The sequence below is a fragment of the Anneissia japonica genome, unplaced genomic scaffold (genome assembly GCF_011630105.1).
Source record: "Anneissia japonica isolate Jap-2015-1 unplaced genomic scaffold, ASM1163010v1 scaffold7731_len1735946_cov199, whole genome shotgun sequence".
Classification (NCBI taxonomy): Eukaryota; Metazoa; Echinodermata; class Crinoidea; order Comatulida; family Comatulidae; genus Anneissia; species Anneissia japonica.
The window spans coordinates 752,123-774,213 of record NW_022758997.1 but is presented as its reverse complement, the minus strand read 5'-3'; the positions used below and the strand labels follow the sequence as shown (position 1 = coordinate 774,213).

Below are 22,091 nucleotides of genomic sequence, written 5' to 3'. Positions count from 1 at the left end.
CAACTGTAATGATGTACAGCAAAGTTCAATCTTGGTAATCATTCTGATCAGTGACTGGACAAGAGACATAACATTGACATGTGACACGCAAAGCAACATACAAATAGCGACGAAAAACATATACAGTGCAAACAAGCAACTTTAATCATGAGAAGTATTACATGATACAAAAATGCGTTGGCCACAGTTTTGAATGGAACATAAAGCAATCATCTTTCTGTACGAGAAATAATTTGAAGGCCTCTCCTACATATTAAGTAATCAATCAGTTCATTCACATTCAAACTGAAACAATTTCTTTCAATTTAAAACACTTCATCTAGGGATTGATTTATCCACATTTTTGTTTCATTTCCAAAAACAATTTCCTCTTCACATAATTATTTCTGTAATGTCCAAATTTAATTAATTTACTCACCATAATCAAATTACATTTTTTTTCATATTAAAGAAACATACCTAAAATTCAGTTTACACATTTCTGCATAAATGAATATAATGATCGCATAATAGTCATCAGCTCATTGTATCTATTTTTTTTATGCTAAGTGACCATACATAATGATCAGCATGGTAATGAGTTTTCATTTTGAAATGATTGTTGTTAATGTACATTAACAGAAAGGAAAGCAAATGAGATTAATTAAGCAGAGTAGATATTTAGAATCTTTAGGAATACAATGCACTGCAAAGTGGTTTTATAGAGGACATACAGTAAACTAACATACACTGTGTTGTCGCTTGAACTAACACAGATGACAACGAAACATGCTGTGGCCAACAGCAAACCTATACACTTAAACACTACGGTTAAAGACTAACATGTTTTATCAACAATCAAGTAGTTTGTATTTTCTGGTGTAAACAAACACAACAATCCCAGAAATGACAACTAAACAACAACCACACTAATCACCCTAATAACACAGGGCAAACAGACAAGACAATTTATTAACACTGACTATGTTTGTTATTAGTAATTATAAATTACTGAAATAACTTCCAAAACTACAACAAAATGTTTTGCATTTTTGAACTGTAGGAAAGATTGTTCAAAGGTATTTATTAAACTTGTCTCAAATTAAGAAAAGTTATCACTAAAGAGCATCTTGTATTTATCAAAAAATACCCTTGTTTGTCCAGATCAAAATTTTGTTTAGGATTCCCTACTATTAAAAAAAAATGTTCACAAGCCTAGAGACTGTTGAAGCTGCCAATAGAGGTATAGACCAATCAAAGGTGAGATTAAAGTGGATGATACCAGTAATATATAGACTTATACATTGTACATAGGTAAATGTTGACATATAATGACTTACACAGACAATAGACTCAGATACATGCACATATGTTTATATATAAGCTTTACTTATTATTAATTACTACTAATTATTAATTAAAGGTGCAATAAGAGAAAATAAGGTCAGTGCACTATCTAATTTAGCGATTCTAACAAACTAAAATTTCCTTATTATTAATTTGCTTGTTATTAACTATAATGGTTATAAAACATTAAATGAAAACAAGTGAAACAAAACCCATTTTTAAAATACCATGTCTAAAATCAACAAACATACATACATAGAATAATGAAGATTATATATGGTTATATTTTTTTTTCAACTTAAAAATTAAAAGGTGATGTTATTTTTAATAAAATGAAATGTGCATACTCCCAAAGATATGCTGCTATCATACCCATCCTACACCCAAAGCCAGAAGAGACTAAAGCGTGCAAAAACTCATGTTAAATTTGATTAAGAAAAAACAGAGCATGATACAACACAACATATACAATGATAATGAAAATAACTGTAAGCATCATAAGGAATACTTTTGAAATCGTACATTGCTATATTGGATTCATTAATAAGGGTATCATATTATTTTATCAACTTATGCATATATATATTTTTGGGCGAGGTTATTTATGCATAATTTTGTTTGACCAATCAGAACTAGTCTAAAGTTAAATTGACACATGCAATTTTATTATCACTTACAAATAAATGAAACATCATCTTATTTAATACATTAAATTTTGTTGAATACAATTTGGATTAAAAACATTTTGACTAATGAACATACTTGAGATTACATGTACTGTTTTTACATTAAGACATCAATTTACTCATAACAAACAAAAACACACAACTTTTCAAGGGTCACAGTATTTTATGAATAACAAAGAGACAAGGTGCAATAATTACTTAACAAGTGCAACGGAAACCACCATTCAGGAATTTCAAAAATTTATTTTTATTGTTTTTCTAAAATAAGAAAAATAGCAGATGTAAAATTGACAGTTATGATTACGTGCCCATTTTTTTTTTTTTTTGAAAAATGATAGTTTTCTTTGCAAGGAAGCAAATAAACAAACAACTTCATTGTTTAACAGAATGTTCATTAATTGCTTTACATTTGACATTTACCCTGATTTCCATTAAATAAAACAACAAAACAGTATGAATCACTTTCTTCTTTGTTTTTGTTTTGATTCTACCCTGCTGTTGAAATCCTAATCCTGATGTCATTCGATGACATTACTTAGACACAATAAAATAGGACTGGTTACCACAGTTACAAACCTCTACTTAACACTCTCTTCACATTAATTTGAATTACTCACTTTTTTTTAAAACAAGAATTAAGTATTTCTAGAACATAATTGCAAACAAACACAATTAACACAGCAATATTAGGTAGCATATTCAATACGACTTTTAAATACCCGTAGTTTTAAGTCATTCATAGGATATGGGACTCCCCAACACTGTTATACTTGGGACAATATTAATTAAAACTGTTATATTACAAAATCACAACAGTAACTGTACTGCTACAGATATCCTAACACACACGCACACACACGCACACACACGCACACACCCACACACACGCATGTGTTTAGTTATATGTATTAATTTACATTGTTTATATCAATCAAAACAGAAATAAAATTCAACATCAAAGGGAGAAGTAATTTGTAAACAAACATTAAAATAATATCCTAACACATACTTTATCCAAAATGTCCATTATTGTTGTCCATTTTGGACCAAACAGATTGTAAACCATCACATTAACATTTCATCCTTTGGCTATAAGTTCAATTGAACCGCTCTTCTGCTGTCTCATCGCAAATTATTGCGAAGGGCAGCATTTATAATTTCACACAAAACAATTATTTCTTGCACATTTTTCTGCCTAACAAAATAAGTTTAAAAATGCCTCAAAAATGACAAAATAAAAACCCAAAACATTTCAAACAATTTTAACTTTTGGCTTTCGACATTCGTTATTAACAATCACTGCATATTAGGAAAAAAAGAGAAATTATTGATAATGTGCCGTTGCTGTCCAAATAATAGACATCAATTATGCACACTATAACGATTAGCACACCAAAAACAAATGCAACCAACTCTCTTTGCGTAATAGTTTAAACCAAATTAATATTTCACTTCACACGCACACATGTATATAATATATGATTATATACTTATGTATATATACGTATATATATATTATATATATGTATGTGTGATGTGTGTATATATACACATACACCAGTTCTTACAAACACATGAGAAAATACAGAATGAATTGGTTCTTTCTCTACTTTATGATTATCTATACTACTTCAACTTTAAGTCATAGGAAAAGCAGCATGTTTTAATTGATGTAACAACAACACAATCTAAGTAAGCTCACTGTATTTTGAGCTAATTAACATTTACTGCATGACAACATTTCAACTTTCAATGAAGGGAAAAGCAAACATTTTTTTAAAAACAGTTCTACAGATTGTATAACTCTACTTCCACATATGTCAACCATATCAAATACCACAAAAAAAACTTCAAACTTTTAAATCCAACATTTAAGAACTTGATTGTTTGAACATCAACAGAGCTGATTGGCTAAAACCTGATCACATGATACAATTAAAGATGCATACACATATTTGAATAATTCTCTGATGCGGTCACATCAGACCCAATAAAATTTTATATCCGTGATTTTTGTTTGCTTATTTGGATGATGAAGACAAAGACGCGACACGCACGTGACGAGGCAATAAACAGAAGTGCGAACAGGAAAGAAGAACGACATGTGACGTACGGTTGATGCCAGATTCAAGACGTAGACATCACGCAAAACGGGCATGGTTATGAGTTTTCACAGATGCCCATCTATTATAAAGAACAAGAAAAACAAAAAAACAAAAAACATAGGAATGGATTTACAGATAAATTGTGGAGTTAGTAAAATTATGAAAAGAGATGAAACAATATCTCCCAGATAGGAAACAGAAATCAAATGAAAAGAAATATTAAAACTAAGCTTTGAAACAAATAGAGAACATAGAATACTTTGATCGTTCATTTACCAAACAATACACGAGAGGGCTGTAGTCATATTCCATTTGATTCAGGAAAAAATCATTATGAGCTAACAATTAGGAGGGAACACAAACAACAGCAGTTACTTTGATTAATCATTTGATGCCATGCAGAGAAAAAAAGCTAAATTATTAAGATGAAAAACAAATTAGTTAAATTAATGCCAACTAAAACTATGTTCAAAGACATCCCACATAGGAAAAAAAAACAACAAAAAAACAATGCTATAACTTATAAGCTGGTGGATCTGCTATAAACAAATTCACAAATGTGAAAAAAAAAAAAAAGCAAATGTTTTGCATAAACACAGATTTTGATTATTTTATCAGCATGAAGCATACATACATGTATTCTAATTGTTTGAATCACAGTGGGACATGTTTTTGAATTATGTATGGTGCAAACAATTAAGAATGTATTTGATTTTAAGTCTTTTCTAAATTAAAAAATTGATGGGGATTATTAAAACCAGATTAGTATTTATCCTCTGTACTTTAAGGTTTTGAAGCTTTAGTAATCACAACAAAGAGTACTTACAAATACACCAGGTAATGATAACGTAGACGTATAAGCACAAAATATTTACAAGACAAACAATAATAATGGAATGGTTCAATATAAAGCCCCAATCATCTTGATGAAACCGTTAACAAATTACAATCTAACTTTTTACTAGCAGGAATGTTGGCCAATAAATTCATTAATTTTTTTTTTACAAAATGGTGAAACTGATTAAAAAAAATACAAAATTCCTCGCTAAATTATTTCGGAAGATTCATTAATAATTTAGTTTATTAATTAAACACCTTATTCATAAACGGATTTCTTCTTCATTTTATGAAAATAACAATTTTACATTTCATTTCTGTTAACATTGAGTCAAAGTTCATTGACATCATTAAGGTCAACTGGGTTATAATCTAGAATAATTCACTATCATAATAATACTGAAACTCTGGAACAAATTATACATTTGATAATGTCAATTTGTTGCCACTGTTTCACAATGAGATAACATGATTATCAACCATCTATTTTGCATTCCTCATCCCATGTTCCCACAACTCACTAGAATTAAATTTTACCTTTGAGATAGGGCAGATGGTTGCATTAATCAGTTGCATCATTTATTTTACTTCACCTTAACATGCATGCACTTGCAAAAATATTATCTTCAACAAACAATTCAAAATATAATATTACAGTGACATCTTCCCATTACATACTACTATGTCTAACCAGTGTTTGTAATTGAGAAAATTTCTGATTAAGAGTTCAAATTTTTGTTCAGGGCCACAGAATATGGTACAATATGATTTCCGTGTAAAAAGGTTTCCCTTTATATCAATAAGGAATTTGTTTACAGTAACACTTTGCAATAGGACCACCAGCGACAATTGTGAGTCAACATATTGCCACTTACTTGGCCATGTGCTTTTAAAAAGTGTTACCAGCACTGATTGCAATATATTTCGTGCTTTAAAGGAACTTTATATGTTGATTCCTTATCTGATTTAACATTTTATTCTATTTGAGGATTTAAAAATGAATTTTGAATGTTTCGTTTGTTAGAAAAGATTGTTTGCAATGACGTCGCAATCCAAGTAAATTAGAGAGTACGTATTTGGTAGATGTCACAGTAATAGTTTCATTCCTATTCTGTAGCATACTATGTAGATTATTGACATTTAAAATAAAACTCATCTTTTTTAAGTTGCAGTCCTACATATTTATAGTTGAGTTAGCACTCATTCTGCCACAAATTGTTCAAAATATAATCGTTAGCCTTTGGCCTTGCTTTTACCAGGGAATTGTGATTTTATATTACACTTGTATAAATAATAGAAATTGTCACATGCTCACCAGGCACTTGTCAGAATAATTGACTTTAAAATCTCACCTTTGTAATCAGAAAAATTATTCAAATTTGGTTTCTTTTCTGTTACAAATTTAAAGGAGTATAAAGACACATTAGATTGAATTTATTTGGTGTGACATAAAACAAGGATATAGCGAAAATGGGGCAGTACATCTGAAAAGGTGATTTGGACTTATTGATGTGGATGTTGCAAACTGTTAGATGTTGAGTGTGAATATACACACAGTAGCAGTTAGATGACATCCACTGCAGATGATGTAGCAGTCACATGATTTCCCAACAGGTGGCTAGTAGCAGCAAATGACATCAAGTAGATGGCTAGTAGGCAAGTCGATGGTATTTTAAGCAGATGGCTATTAGCAGTGAAATAAAATCTGATAGAAGCGGTTTGGCGCTGTTGGAATGGTTTGGTTTCCCAACCTGGAGGCCGGGGTTTCAATCCCTCGCTGTGCATTTCGCTTGCGTCCTTGAGCAAGACACTTTATCTGCATTGATTCTCTTCACCCAGAAGTATAAATGGGAACCTGGTGGGGTTAACTGCTCCTGCGCTGATTACCAGCAACAACACTTAGCATGTGGACCCAATGACCAGGGAAAAATAACAAGTATCAGTCAGATGACATTGTAAACAGATGGCGTAGCAGCCACATATCTCAAACAGAGGGTTTGTAGCAGTCGGATGGAATCTCAACCAGAAGGTGTAGCAGCTACATGACACATCAAGCAGATGACTGGTAGCAGTCAGGTGACATTTCCAACAAATGGTGTAGCAGCCACATATCTCAAGTAGAGGGTTTGTAGCAGTCAGCAGCCATCACAAGCAGAAAGCGTAGCAGCCATACGACATATCGAGCTGAGTGGTTGGCTGAGAGGTATTGTTCCTGCTTCTTGTGCTAAAGACCCCAGTTCAAACTTGGCCAGCATTCGGTTTTAATTGGAGTCTGATCGATTATTATTTTATTATTTACATAAAATCTCTAAAGGCCAACTCAGACAGCCCGACCTCCCGATTTATCGTCGGGGACAGTCTTAAGCCGTCATGAGAAATATTAAACATGTTTAATATTCTACGACGCGACTGCCCCCAACGCACACCATCGCGTCTGCGTTTACCTCACACAGACCCGACGCGACAACAAAGCGCCGTTTCAAATGGCTAGTAGAAGCCATACACATTTATATTTTTTTTTCTTGAAAAAAACAAAATTTATAATGCTACATTTTTTACAATACATTCCATGACTCTTTGGGACTGCAACCTAAAAATGTATTTCTTTTATTTTAGTATTCTTCCACTATCTTGTACTGTATTTCTTAAAATATTATATTGAAGTAATTACAACTTATCTTTGTCAATCTATTTAAAAAGTTGCTTTGTTTAAACCTTAACAACAGTATGCCACAGAAGAGGAAGTTTAAAAATACAGATTAGCAAAAAATATTAGAAATTTAAAAAGTCTACAGAGCGGTTTTGCAATCTTAAAGAAACAAAAATCACATCATTAATTTTTTGTTTATTTTAAGCAAATCCCCATTCACATCTGTAAAAGTGTGTTGCAAAATTGACAGCAGTATTTTTTAGAATTAATAAGATTTACTCAGTAATTATAAGGCATACAGGGCCTTGGGGGAACCAGTAGTCTGCTACAGGTTCCCATACCAGATTCAAGAAGATATAAATGAAACTGATATTCATAGTAAAAACCTATTTTTTTGATTGCTCAATTTGTTATTTTGATTGAACAATCAACAACAATGTGAATTCAATTTTGTGTATTAGCTGCATGTACAAAATAAAATACATGCACTAAAATGAGTAGAAAAACCCAAAGATATGATGTCTTCATATTATAATATTGCAAAACCATTCTATTGTTCAGAAAACCCCAAACATCAAAACAGAATCCAATAATAAAAAAGGAACTTTCACCAAACAAAATAGGGAGACATAATATATTATTATTATTATTGCATAGTTATATTGCACAAGAAATTCAGCAGTTAACTGTTACTATGACAAATAACATGGTTACGCTTACTAAAAAAATATAATCATCTTTAGTTAAAAACTGCTGAAAGTTGTTCCACTCTATTATAATCCCTATTCTCTTATTTGCATTTTCCATTCAAATTTCTGTCGAAGCCTCTCCCTTTCCACAGTCCAATAAGCGGGAAGAGATCCTGGAATTGTCTGTTGAACATAGTTCTTAACTTGTTTTTCTCTTAACTTACCTCGTTTAATATGGTTTTTCCTTGTTGCGCTTTAATTGCACTTTCAATCTCTTTGAGCCCACTGAGAAACCATTCATTGTTGTGATTGCTGATTGGGCTGCGGCCGGGTTATCGAAACTCACAAAACCTGAAAAGACCGCAGATTGACCAAAAATACATGAGATTACGTTAATAATGTTGGGTGCGAAAGCCCTACACATGGCTGTAGCCAGAGATTGAAGCATATTAAAAGATTAAATTTTCAATTTTTGTCCACTTCCATATATCTGAAATTGGGAATTTTGGTTGAGCCCCTGGGTGGCAGACACAGTGCGGGGCCAGTAACGACGTATAACAGATACATCGCCCCTTCACTCGCTTAACTCTTGTGCGAGGGCTATTCGAGGAGCAAAGCGGTCTGACACTGGCCAGTCTCATTATTTATATAAGCTCTATACTCATTTAATTGGTAATAGATTTTTTCAAACGCCTGGTCATATCCTGCAAGTCGTGCACAATGTGAAAGCTGTTTTCTCTTTGGAGTGTTCATAGTTTTAATTTATAGTCATGGATGGAGGGAAAGTGACTTGCCCAAGGACACAACTGGAACAGGCAGGATGGATTTGATCACCTGACCTCAAGACAGACACCTAAAAATGTAACTGCCATGCCTAGGACTTTCTCAAGTAACTCAAAATCTCACCAAAACATTTGCTGAGGTTTGTCTTTTTGTCTATAAAAACTTTAGCGCTGACAACATTTCCAAACGGTGCGAACATCTGAACTAGGTCAGCATCTTGAAGTTCTGGCGGTAAGTGATATATGAACAGGTTGGCTCCATCAGGTCCTGAAGATAGATATCAATATAAATCAATCAAATATGAATCTACAAATAGATATGGAGAAACAATTAAACAATTGGTACAAAATACCTGAAAAAAAAAGTAGAGCTCAATAATTCCTAATGAGCAGCCCTGGAAGTTTAAGTTATCTAGGTGTTTGTATTATTTTAAAGGGGTGTAGTTTTAACACTCTGCGCGCCAAACACAGAGATCTCCGTGTTTGGTTACGCAACACTTGACCAGGTTTTTTTACTGAATCCGATAGATGGGGTAATTACCGACATGTACTAACAAATTGAACACTATATTCAGTCTGGACCGCAAGTATTTCATTATTTATTTGTTTACATTAGCGTAGAGATTGATTTTATTTCACGAAATCGTGATTATCTCAGCTGCGTTGTGCGAAATTGCATAAATCTCCAAAAGTGAGTCATTTTCATTTTACTGTTACAGGTCACAGATTGTGATTAGAATAAAGTGTTTGTTACCATTTTAAAGACACAATGTTGGTAGTTCCTGTCAATCTGATCACATGCGCACACTCAACGAGCTTCTAAACGGTGTTAAAATTTGCTAGAACGTCTGGCGCTGGCCGATACTACTTTTTACAACCCCTGGCGGTCAGAGTGTTTATAGGGGCCAATAGTTACATCTTCATATATTAAGTATTTACATAATAATTCATAAAACTTGAAAAACTATATTTCCTTTTGTTAGAAGCATATTGATAAACTAAAAATGAGCAAATTTAAAGTTAAATTATTTGACACAGATTCTGTGTCAAGGGACTTGATCATTGAGTGAGGTAGAGATTAATGAAGATTACAGCTCGTTGATGACATACTCAACATTAACTGTGTAATAACATTACTGCTACTGTCTTGCCAATAACCTTATGGCACCAAGTGAAATAGGAACACATGCACAGCTGAAATAAGCAGGTTGGCTAAATGCAATCTTTGAATACAAAGTAAATATATTATATCATTGCTGCACAAATACATTCAATCAACATACAAGGATTGATATACGAGGCAGGAATTAATGGAGAGATGAAAAACCGTACATCATAAATATATACACAGGTAGATGGGTAGACACATGGCATATATGCAAGGTTCTATTAAATTAGATACACATGTATGAATCCAGTGTATTTAAGGTAGATGGCTGAGAAAACATGAATTAGCCACAAGACCGAGTATAAAGGAAAGACAGTGCTATGCATGAATAGCTACGGATATAAGGTGTTACCTTGACAGATCAAAGAACGAATAAGAATACATGAAGAAATATGAAAAAATCGATAAATAGAAAACATTTAAAAACACTAACCTTCTCTTTGTTTAGTTGGCACTGGTTGTTGTGTGAATGGTGTTCCAAAACCATTTGGAAATTGTGCTGATAGCGAAATGACAAGTAGAAAAACATTCATTTTATTAAATAGTTAATACGATGGTAAACGTCACCCTAAAGTTGCTGGACATAATTACAACAATGATCTGATCTTATCCAATCGCATTAGGCATATTATCACACTTCAATATTACTAATTTTATAAATTCTTCATTATGTGATATTTCAAAAAATTAACAAATACTAAATAACGACATATAATATAAATTAAATAAATAAAATATTTTAAAAAGTTTTGTACAGGTGGCTAATATACACCTTCTATTTATCATTTTAAAACTTTTTAATCATAGAAAATTTATTTATTTGTATAAAAATAAGAAAAAGGGAGTAAAAGCAAATATATGTAATATTAAGAATATTAAAAAAACAATAACATGATGATAAAATCTCTACCAGTTTAAATAAATATTAATTCATTTTCAAATAATGTAAACGTCATCATTAAATTATAAATAAGTGTTACTAGAAATAGAATCTGTTATTATTCATATAAAGGTGTTATGTAGGAAACAATATATTGAGTGTTAATTTGTTTTCTGGGCCAGATAGATTGTTTGGCTTCATCCAGAATGGGTAAACACTACACACACACACACATTGTAATCAAAAACAGACTACAATCTAGCTCCAACAAATTGCAATCTCTTCCTGGCAGACATTCCATAGAAAAGGTTGCAAGATGTGTAGAAGCAGACAAAACCTCAATCGTGAAACATACTTTTCACACACAACAGTGCGTCAAAAATTGTTAGATAACCAATGACAACAGGCCATGCATTAACCGGAGTAAAAACAAGAGCAAAAGCTCAATACGAAAAAGGAATGTACTGTACACAAAAACTAACATGCACAAAACAAAAAATAAGAGCAACTAAGCTGGAAGTATGATACCATAGAGGTTTGGAATCAAGCCCGAACAAATATGATTTTAAAAAAAGCAATTAAAAAAAACAATTTAAAAACAGATCGTTGAAATAAAATTTTGGTTAACAGATTCTGAAAAGTTGTTTTATTAGATTTTACTTGGACGCAAATTTTGGCCTTGTACAGGAATGAAACAGCTGAGTGTTGCGGACAAAAATCAAAATGCGAAGAGGAAGTGAAGACCAATTGAAAATTTTTTCAAAAAAAAAAAAAAAAAAAAAAAAAAAAAAAATTGACATCAAAATGCAATACATTTAATAATTTTGTTTTTCTCCCATTTGGCAACATTTGATTATAATCCATGATTGATTAGGTTAAACAGAATTTTTTGGGGAGTTTATGAATATATTAAAGGAAAAATGTGCAGGAAAAGCACAGATGGCTTACATGTAGATGTATTACGATTGGATGTAGGGATTGAAAGTGATTTAATTAAAAAAATATGCTGAAATGTTGAGGACTTTATCGATCTCCATCTTGCTCACCACTACCGAAATTTGTAACTGGCCGAGAATGAACCCACCTGTGTACTGTTGGATTCCAGAATAGGCCTGTGATAGAGCACTAAGATCTAAACTAGGTCCACTTGCGCCATTAGAGGAAGGCGTACCAAATCCATTCACCCCGGTCAAACTCGTCATTCCTGTACCTTCCAAAGTTGAAAGGTCATGAGTGGAAAGTTCATAGGTCAACACAACAACATGCATCAAGAATAACAATAATAGTAATAACAATAAATAACAATAATAATTGTAATAATAACAAATTATCATAATGTTTTCAACCATGACAAGATTATAATAATTAACATATCTATTTCCCTAAAGCTGGCAACACTTAATGTAAATATTAGCACAGAGGCAAGCTCACAATGAACTGCAAACAGATGAATTAAAGGCACCAAATAAATCAAGTGTTGCCTAAATATTAAAAATTATTTCCCAAACAATTTTTGTTTCTTTTTCATCTAAAGGAGAATTTCACCTCATGGTCTTTTTTGTCAGATTGTTAAAGGGTTGCACAAAATAAACCAAAACAGTTTGTTATACTATGAGAACATAAAAAATACATAAAAATAGGCACAAGATTATTAGCAAATATATGGTATTTGTGTATCATTTGTATATACATAAAAAATAACCTGTTTATTAGTAATGATTTGATTAAACACAGCAATCAGTGAATCAGAGCTAAAAGCACAGGAAATGATCTTTACTATTTAAAATACAAGTCTAATTCCGGAAGAGTACGGAAAGGGGTGAGGGACAGTCATAACCGATGGAATGGTGTAAAAAAGAGGGAGTAATTTTAGCTGTGCTAACAGTATAGTTGCCAGGAAAATTAATATAATTCACAATAAAAAATAATGATAATGTTGCATTCCGTGCAAGAGGAATAAATGTGCCCTGTTATATATGTGTGGTATTTATCTATAATTAATTGTGAATATACAAGAGCTTATCAAGTGTTGAAACTTGATACTCTATACTTTAGTGTTGACAAATGGTGAAGATGTTCATTTACAGAAAAATATGCAATTGTTAGAATTTTGTCAATAAATACGAAGAGAGTAAAATGGGAGAAACATAAAAGCCGCATACTATATATTCTAGCTGATCGTAATAAGCTTTATATCAAATGGAATATTAAAAATTGATTTGTTTATAAACAAATTCTCTGAAATTCAATGGAATTATATCCAAAATTCATTTAGGATTCATGAATTTCAATGTAAATAATTTTAATAGTGATATTTAATAACATTAAAAGATCATATAAATGAATATTCATTGCTATGTTCTAATCAAAACAGATGTCCAATAGGAATGTCACACAAGTAATTGTTAACATATGAAACACACATTGGACATGAAAAATGAAATATTCATTAAAACTAGGAATAAAACCTCTGGTAGTTTCAAATGCACATGAGTGCCAAAGTAATAAACAAACAATTAATATTTATAGTTTATCAAAAATGGTTGAATGACTGACTGCCAGCATTTGGAAATTATATACAGTAGGAAAACAACTACTGTTAAAAATACAGACAATAACAAATTCAATTCATTGTTTGTTCATATTCCTTGTCACTCAACATTGTTGTTATGCAAAGTGAAAACTATGAAAGGGCTTATTCACATTTTTTATTGTATTGAACAAGCCTGGTAGCATCTTTATTTTTGTAAAATAATGCAATATGATTAGCATGTTCGAGGAAAGACATCCAATATGTCAGTCAGAACCAGTACTTATCAAACACTGCACTACTCACCCGCCAAGCCCTGTAAGCCCGTCAAGCCTGTCAGTGCACTTGATGAATTTGTTGCACCTATTGACCCTAAAACAGATTTAAAAGTAGAAAAGTGTCAAATACAGTATAAGACATATTTTCATAGTCTGATAAGCGTGGTTGTCCGACAAGTACATCGTTTTAACAGGAAGTCAGCTCCGACATTTCATAGAATTTATGTGTATCAAGGCTATAGGTAAGTGTCTGTCGAACGAATTATTTTTGTAGTTAAAAAAAAAAAAAAAAACCCATGAGAAGCAGATCAATACAGATATGTATGACAATCAACTACAGATATCAAACATGCAAAAGTCAAAGAACGGAGAAGACAGAAACATCGGCTGTGTGCTAGATGCAATCATACATACATGGCTGCTAGTAGCAGAAGCATGCACGCATGCTACATATATGCGTAACTGCTTCTACTACATCACATCACTATATGTTAATATAAAATACACCTATTCATAAAAGTACTACAAACACTGAAAAATATCAAAGGAGGTCAATTTGAGATCTAGAAATGCTGCCCTCATCTATAAATAGCCAACCTTTAACAATAAAAGTTATCAGGTTTTTTGAAGATATCAATTAAAATCACGTACATTTTAAAAGTATTAAAAAAGTGAAAGAAAATTATGACTATAAAAACTGAAAGCCAGTGTCCAGAGGAAAATATTTTTTGATAAGCTGTACAACAGATTTTTCTAAGACACAAAAAGAATGTTTTGACGAAGAACTCAGAAGCAGTTAATGAGATACAGATACAGTATTTGGATATTTAAAGACTGGGGCAAAAGGTAGAAAAAAAGGGTGGTTATGTCCCTTTTTCCCCCAGTTTTTAAATATTCAAAAATCTGCATCTCATTAACCATTTCCCTAGTTTTTTTGTCAAATATGTTTTTATGTGTATTTTAGAAAAATGAATTGTACAACATAGCATTTTTCCCCCCAGCACCTGACTTGAAAGTCAAATTCATGCAGTGTAGCCTCTATCAATAGTCATGCTACTGAAAAAAAAAAAAGGTGCCCAAGGGATTGAAACATGCTACTGAGAAAGAAAAAGAAAAGAACAATATGGCTGAGAAAGGTGCTACATGGTACTGACAGTACGAAGGTGTCAAAACAATAATAATAAGGTACTAATAAAGGAGGCCAAAGGAATTGAACCATGTTACTGAGAATGGTGCCGGAAAAAAAAAAACTGATCCATGCTACTGTAAAAGTTCATATAGGAACTGAATCATGCTACCAAGAAATTTGACCCAAGAAACTGCCACTGGTCAAGTGGATTTTAATGTGGTTGTTAATGAATTTTGCTTTCCACATTATTAAATTCAATGTGTAAAATTTGTTGCTAATAATTTTAGCTCATTAAAATTAATTCTTTTCCTTTACAAAATGTAGCTACGAAGAATTTTTTTTATCACACTTGACCAGCTTCATAGATACAGAAAGGTGAAGACAAGAATCGTGATGGAAAATTAAGAGGCAAGTGCAAACTATGCACACCTTTCAGGGCCTGGAGTCCAGCTAACCCAGACAGCGCATTATTCGATGATAGATTTGGCGCCGTACCTACAATGCCAAAATGGAAAAAAAAAGATATTGTTAATTTGTAAAAAGGAAATTGGATACAATTTGTTCAAATTCTGATATTTTAGAGCTGATAATTACCAAAGGTATTTGAAATTAGCTCATGACTACCATATGTAAACAACAATAAAGGGTGCACATGGTTATATCATTCTAATGTAAATAGTGAATAATAATTTATGTACTGTACTTCAATATGCCAGATATATGCATTTATTGATGCTATTCTATTAAGATTAAACAAATAATTATTAAAACAAAATGCCTAGGGTTGTGTAGCTACTTGAGATGAAACTAACCTAACTACAGTACCTAAAAAGTTACCTTCGGATACAGTTGTTAGAATTATAATTTGAAAATCTTAATTTCATGAAAGGAAGGGGATTACAGAATTATGTTTAGTAAGAAATATTGAAGAGTGAAGAGTGAAGGCTAGATAACCACCTATTTGTTAATAGGCATCGTAATTCTCATTCCTTGATTTTAAGCCATTTTCAGCACACTGCACATTTTTACAAGTACTCACTATTGCAAAAACAATGCATCACAAAAACAATGCATCACAAAAACTGGCATCACAAATACTGTCTATTATAGGAACACTACCATCATCACAAATACCAGCATCATTGGTATTTATTAGAACCATCACAAACATGTCCATGATTACAAACACTACCATCATCATGAACATTACCGTCATCACAAACATTACCACTGTCTCAAATATGTCCACCATCACAAACATGCACATCATCATAAATATGTCCATGATTACAAACACTACCATCATCACAAACACTACCATCATCAACAAACACTACCATCATCAAAACACTACCATCATCAAAACACTACCATCATCAAAAACACTACCGTCATCACAAACACTACCGTCATCACAAACACTACCGTCATCACAAACACTACCGTCATCACAAACACTACCATCATCACAAACACTACCATCATCACAAACACTACCATCAATTACAAACACTACCATCATCACAAACACTGCTTTCATAACACAATACCAAAAATATGAAAAAAAAAAATAGAGAATTACATTATTTATAGTACACAGCACTATTGTAAAAAACACAAGATTAAAAAAAAAATGTATTATTCAACATTTGTACTAGCTATATCTCCAAATCCAAATAATAGATCCAAATATAATCCAAATATTTAAAAAAACAATGCGAGTCCCCACTTGATGCTTGTATGTCTTGCGTGTCTTCTTGAATTCAATAGATAGTAAAATCTTGGAAGTATTTATTTTTTGAGAATGTGTGTACAAGTACTAAAATCACACACTTGACATTCAAGTAATGTTAAATGTCTTAATCTAAAATACTGTCACCTGGTTTCAATGTGTATAGATAATTGTGGATTCTACAAATTAAACCAATAATTTAAGTCACTTGCTAACAATGACAGAAAGGACAACCAGTTTAATTTAAGGATTATTATCTAGGATTAGTTTTATCAGAACCCGAGTGAACCTATCTGCTACTCAAAACCAAGTGACAGGTGTATGCAAAACAAATACCTGTTACCAAAGCAAACCAAAAATCAACTTCAAAATACATTTAAATAAGTTCAATCAACTAAATTAAATTATAGCAAACCCAAGCATCGCGAAAAGTTGACTGCTTTTAATAAGGCAAAGAAATGTAAGCAAACTAATTTTCAAACACTGGCTACAAGCATTCACTGATAAACTAGAAGAAAATCATATACAAACAACATACAAAATGCATTTTTTAGTAAAAAAAAAAATATTAATAAAAAAATAAATGAAATATAAACATATATAAACGCCAACAGCATAAACACTAAAAGTACTGTTGTAGTAGATATGTAATGCTGTGTAAGTTATTATCATAATTTTATAATAATTACCACATTTGTTTTTATTATGATAGTTATGTACACATAAAAATGTACTATCAAAAAATATGTGCTTGCTAAAATTAAGAGAATCCAAAATCATCATCTAATCGTGCATGTTAAAAATTCATTAGTTGGCAAAACACAAAAGTGCATTACACAATAATCACAAACTACTAAGAATTGGGTGAACATGTAAGATGTAGGAATGGGTTTAAGAAGGTGAACACAGCTGGCTTTGAAAACAAGCAGACATTAACAGAAAAATGCATAGAGCTTGCATACCTGCTCGTTGTCCCTGTAAATGGGCTGTAGTATAAGAATAGGGAAAAAGAAAGTGATAGGATAAGAAAAACAAAAGGTGGAATGATATCAACTTTACACATTGGCTGCCAATGAAAATGCCATACAAGTTTTTTTGAGAGTCCATTTTATGCAAACATTATGAAGGTCTATAATAAGGAACAAAACAATCTTTCGCCCACTACCAAATTAATAATAATTGTTTTATTTCATAATTGTTCAATTATATAGTAACATGTCGTAATACATGGATACCCATATTTGGCAGCCAACGCATTAAAAAGGCTGCTTAAAAAATAGTAAGAGGGCGCAATTTCATTCACATGCACACACAGATTTTATATTACAAAGTATAATATACAGTGCAAATTGACTAGCTTATCTTAAGTTATATATATATTATTTCAGTTTTTATGTATTATATTACCTGTTTACATCTTATTTAATGAAGAGCATCTATCCAGTAATCTATTAGTGGGCAATATTATCTGTACCCTTATACCACAAAACATTTTTATAAAGTCTTCAAATTCCCCCACCACCCAAAAAAAAATCAACGCTGAAATGTGCAGTAGCTCCAATAACCTATGTAACCTAATAGTGGTTGTACTTAGAAATCAAAAAAATAAATAAATAAATATAATAAAATATTAAATTCCTCCGGGGAAATGCACAACTTCCACACCCCCCCCCCAAAAAAAAAATCCAAGGGTGTTCAAAAGCATCACTGCTGGAATATGCAGAGATGAACAACGGTCCACTTATAAATAAATACATATTATTACATTAATATATATTATTACATTAAAAGAATACTTTTGGAGATTCTGACTATGTAGATTTTTTCCTGCAAGAGAACTTCAAGAACTAGTGCTATTGAAACCTATTCACTGCAGCACAGGACATTGCTTTTACTAAAATGCAAATTTGCCTTGATGCCCCGGTGGCTTAATGGTCTTCACATTAGGAAGTATCCTTTTAGTATGATGATATACTTTCTTTAATAAATTTGGATTTACCACAAAGCCTTCTGGATATAGACATACTTGTCTACCTAGGTCCTGGTGGATGATATTTGTTTAGAGATGATAGTAAATTAAAAAGATAATAACAGATATGAAATGTTTTGTTGCTGTCTACTGAGAAGGCATGAGTGATCGGTAATAGTAAACAAAAATTAAATTTTTAAAAAACCTTGAAGAGTACTATCTGTTTTATTTTATTTATTTTTATTTTTTATTTTATTTCAACTACATCCAACAGCAGTATCGCCCTTTACAGGATGTCTTTTGAGTATGGTTGAAATAAATGATATGACATTAAATATTGCTGATGTTAATTTCAACTAAATTATTAAATAGATAATAATAATACCTAAAACAACAATTAATCCAGACACTCTTTACATGATGAGGCAAAATAAACATCAACAAGAGAAAATGTTGCCAACAATTAGCTTGGATGATGGTTATCACCATAATCCATCCAGCAAGTTGAAATCACATAGCCATAAAAAATTTGAAAATAATTATGAATCGCACAAAACCAGTGTAGTCATTAAGCAACTCTTCTGCGGTTAACTTATCTTTACAAGAATAATGACAAGAAAATTGAAGGTCAAATTAAGATTTAAGTTTTATAATCAAAGTTTAATGTACTAATCAATGATCCAAGATGAAATTATTCAGTATGCACTTAAGATACAAAAACAAATTATGGAGTAGCAAGAAAAAGCTGCTGCTGCTCTATGGCTGATAAATTGTTGATAGAAAAGCTAAAACAATCGTAGCATAGCTACCGACAAGGCTTCTCTTGCCCGATGAAGTGGATAAGATAAAAAATAGGTACCCGGTTCTCCAAGGGTAAAAGTCTAAATCACATGGACAGGGAAACAGACGGGACTACCTTGTAATAGTAAGCCTACAAGTAACTTGCACCTGTCTGTAGGCTTACATGTTATACGGCCCATACAGCCACTGTTACTAGTAGTATTACTACATTAGCTAACTAGGCTTGTACATCTTGATTATTAATGTAACACTGTCTTGCTCAGGGGTAAGGAGTAGGGCCTGGGCAGGTGTGGGCTACTTTTAGCCAGCAAAAGTTGCCTTGCTGCTCACAAAGTTGTACAATTTTATTGGTTGTTCTGCATGCTACAATAGCCAAATACGGCATCTCACATTATGTTTTTCCCTCATAATTGGTTGTTTTCATGTATTATTTGTTTCTAATCATTTCGCTAACACTAATAATAATAGCTAATAATAACAATAATAACATATTAAATACAATACACAAGGTATCTCAAAGCACTTAATCAGTAAGAATTATTTAAAAACACTTCAGTGTTACACACTATACACCAAATATAATTATAATACATTATATTCTAATCACAATAATCATAAACATAATAATCGCACCTGTTAATGTCTGTAGTCCGAGTCCAGGTAAAGAGTTAGTGCTGTTAGTCTGCGCTACAGATGCCACTGTTAAAGCAAAGGAAAAAAAAAACATACATTAACAGACAATGCACAAAGATTAGCAGATATCAAATGCATAGCAACAATTAATCAGAACTTCGGCAATAAGTAAACCAATCAACCCGGAATGACAAAACATCTGTAGTAGAGTTACTCAAACAGGATCTATCCTGACCCACAACTTTCCACAACACTGTGTATTATAACTCAACATTTGTTTATAAGTTCGCCAAAACAAATTTAATGAGATAATCAGCCTTGTGTCAGAGGTTTTCTGTGCATGTTATCCTAGACCCGTAGCTATTCCAATTTGTTTTTAGCCTGGCGTAAAGGGTCCAATTTGGTACTTCAATTTGGGGAAAAACGAGCCTAAGAGCTCCACGGTTAAGCTTCAGTGTGTTATCTGGTCTAGCCCTGACAAGCTACCCTAACAAACTAGCCTGCCTAGTCTGACTATAGGGGTTGATGATGTACATTCAGGGTATACTTCTGGAAAATAGGCTTAGGATCTTAAGGTTGTTTCAATGCATTATACAAATTCAAAATATTATGTAAATAATTTATAAAAATGTAATTAATAAGAATAACTATACTAACCTAAAGTAAAATTGTACAAGACCTTGGCTATTTTTTTTTTCATCATTGTTGAACACAATTTTATTGTACTATTCACCAAGTATATTAACAATGAATGCACTTATAACCATTGCAACAATATTATTGATTGGCTTGTAAAAAGCAATAAAGAAAACACAAAAACTAAAGTTTATCGTTTCTATGCAATAAATAATAATTAATTGCAAGAGTGTTACGATCAGATTACAAAAAGCAAATAAAGCAAGAATAAAAGACCGCAACTCTAAAAATACTACCAGAATGCAATGTGACCGGCAAATAATAGCATGCAACAGTCAATATAAATAATGAGATGAAATGGTACAAACATGATGATAAAATACTTATATTGTCCTGAAATGGATGAAATGAATGCCTTTGTGGTTTTTGAGTTATGTTCTCACACTATTTATGCAATGAAGTGCAACAACTAGACCTCCATTCTGAGTATAAGATCATGGCAACATGACAATTAACGTTGATAAGTAATCCATTATTAAGTAAATCAAGGTCAAAAATAGTTTCTCCAGAAAATTAATCGGCTATAGTGACAGCGAATTTTTTAACCTGCTAAGACGCCGGTTCAGGTAGGCAAAAAACCCCACAAATATACTTGGATGCATATAACTAATTATGTGCCATTTAATAGCAACTACCTTTGATTAAATTGTAATGATTAATCTTTCACCTGGTTTGCAGACATTTAGAGAACACTTAATAGGAGGAATTAATTCATTTCCGATGTAGTATTTCATCAAACACAAATGATGAAAAAAAGTTGGACTAACATGAATTAATTAATCCTATATAAATATTATTTTATCTATGTCCTACACACAAAATCATTTTTTTGACAATCAAATTTTTTAATACTTTTTTACTTTATACTACTGTATTTTTCATATTACTAGTTTTTGGACATAAATTATTTCATGCAAATTAGTTACGTTAAATGTAAGTAAATCAATGTACCATAATTACGTCAATAAATCAAATTACGATAGTAACAATGACATGACGACAAAGTATATTGTCATTATTTCACTGTTACCATCATTATTTTAATTTATTGTAACAATGAAATGATAAGGTATATTAAAACTTATTTCACAAATAATTGGCTACATAAACTTACTTAAAATTAAAAAAAAAAAGCCACCAAGAGAAAATATGGAAATGGCTAATCAAAATTGAAACGAGCAGTGAATACAAAATATCTAA

The 22,091-nt window shown here is 31.8% G+C and overlaps 1 protein-coding gene across 12 annotated transcripts in view; it reads right to left on the bottom strand.

Moving 5' to 3' along the window:
* Positions 1-121: 121 nt before the first annotated feature.
* LOC117125542 (CUGBP Elav-like family member 2) overlaps positions 122-22,091 on the bottom strand; it is a 93,782-nt gene continuing 71,812 nt past the window's right edge. For 3 of the 12 annotated variants that reach the window (XM_033272066.1, XM_033272076.1, XM_033272077.1), the window contains exons 11-19: positions 20,196-20,261; positions 17,755-17,778; positions 15,490-15,555; positions 13,960-14,025; positions 12,208-12,333; positions 10,677-10,742; positions 9,200-9,343; positions 8,518-8,644; positions 122-4,196 (exon numbers count right to left, since the gene is read on the bottom strand). In XM_033272066.1, the coding sequence (XP_033127957.1) occupies positions 8,523-8,644; positions 9,200-9,343; positions 10,677-10,742; positions 12,208-12,333; positions 13,960-14,025; positions 15,490-15,555; positions 17,755-17,778; positions 20,196-20,261 (680 nt within the window). In that variant the 3' untranslated portion in view covers positions 122-4,196; positions 8,518-8,522. The remainder of the gene's footprint in view (positions 4,197-8,517; positions 8,645-9,199; positions 9,344-10,676; positions 10,743-12,207; positions 12,334-13,959; positions 14,026-15,489; positions 15,556-17,754; positions 17,779-20,195; positions 20,262-22,091) is intronic. The other 9 variants (XM_033272067.1, XM_033272074.1, XM_033272069.1 and 6 more) reach the window with 9 other exon arrangements.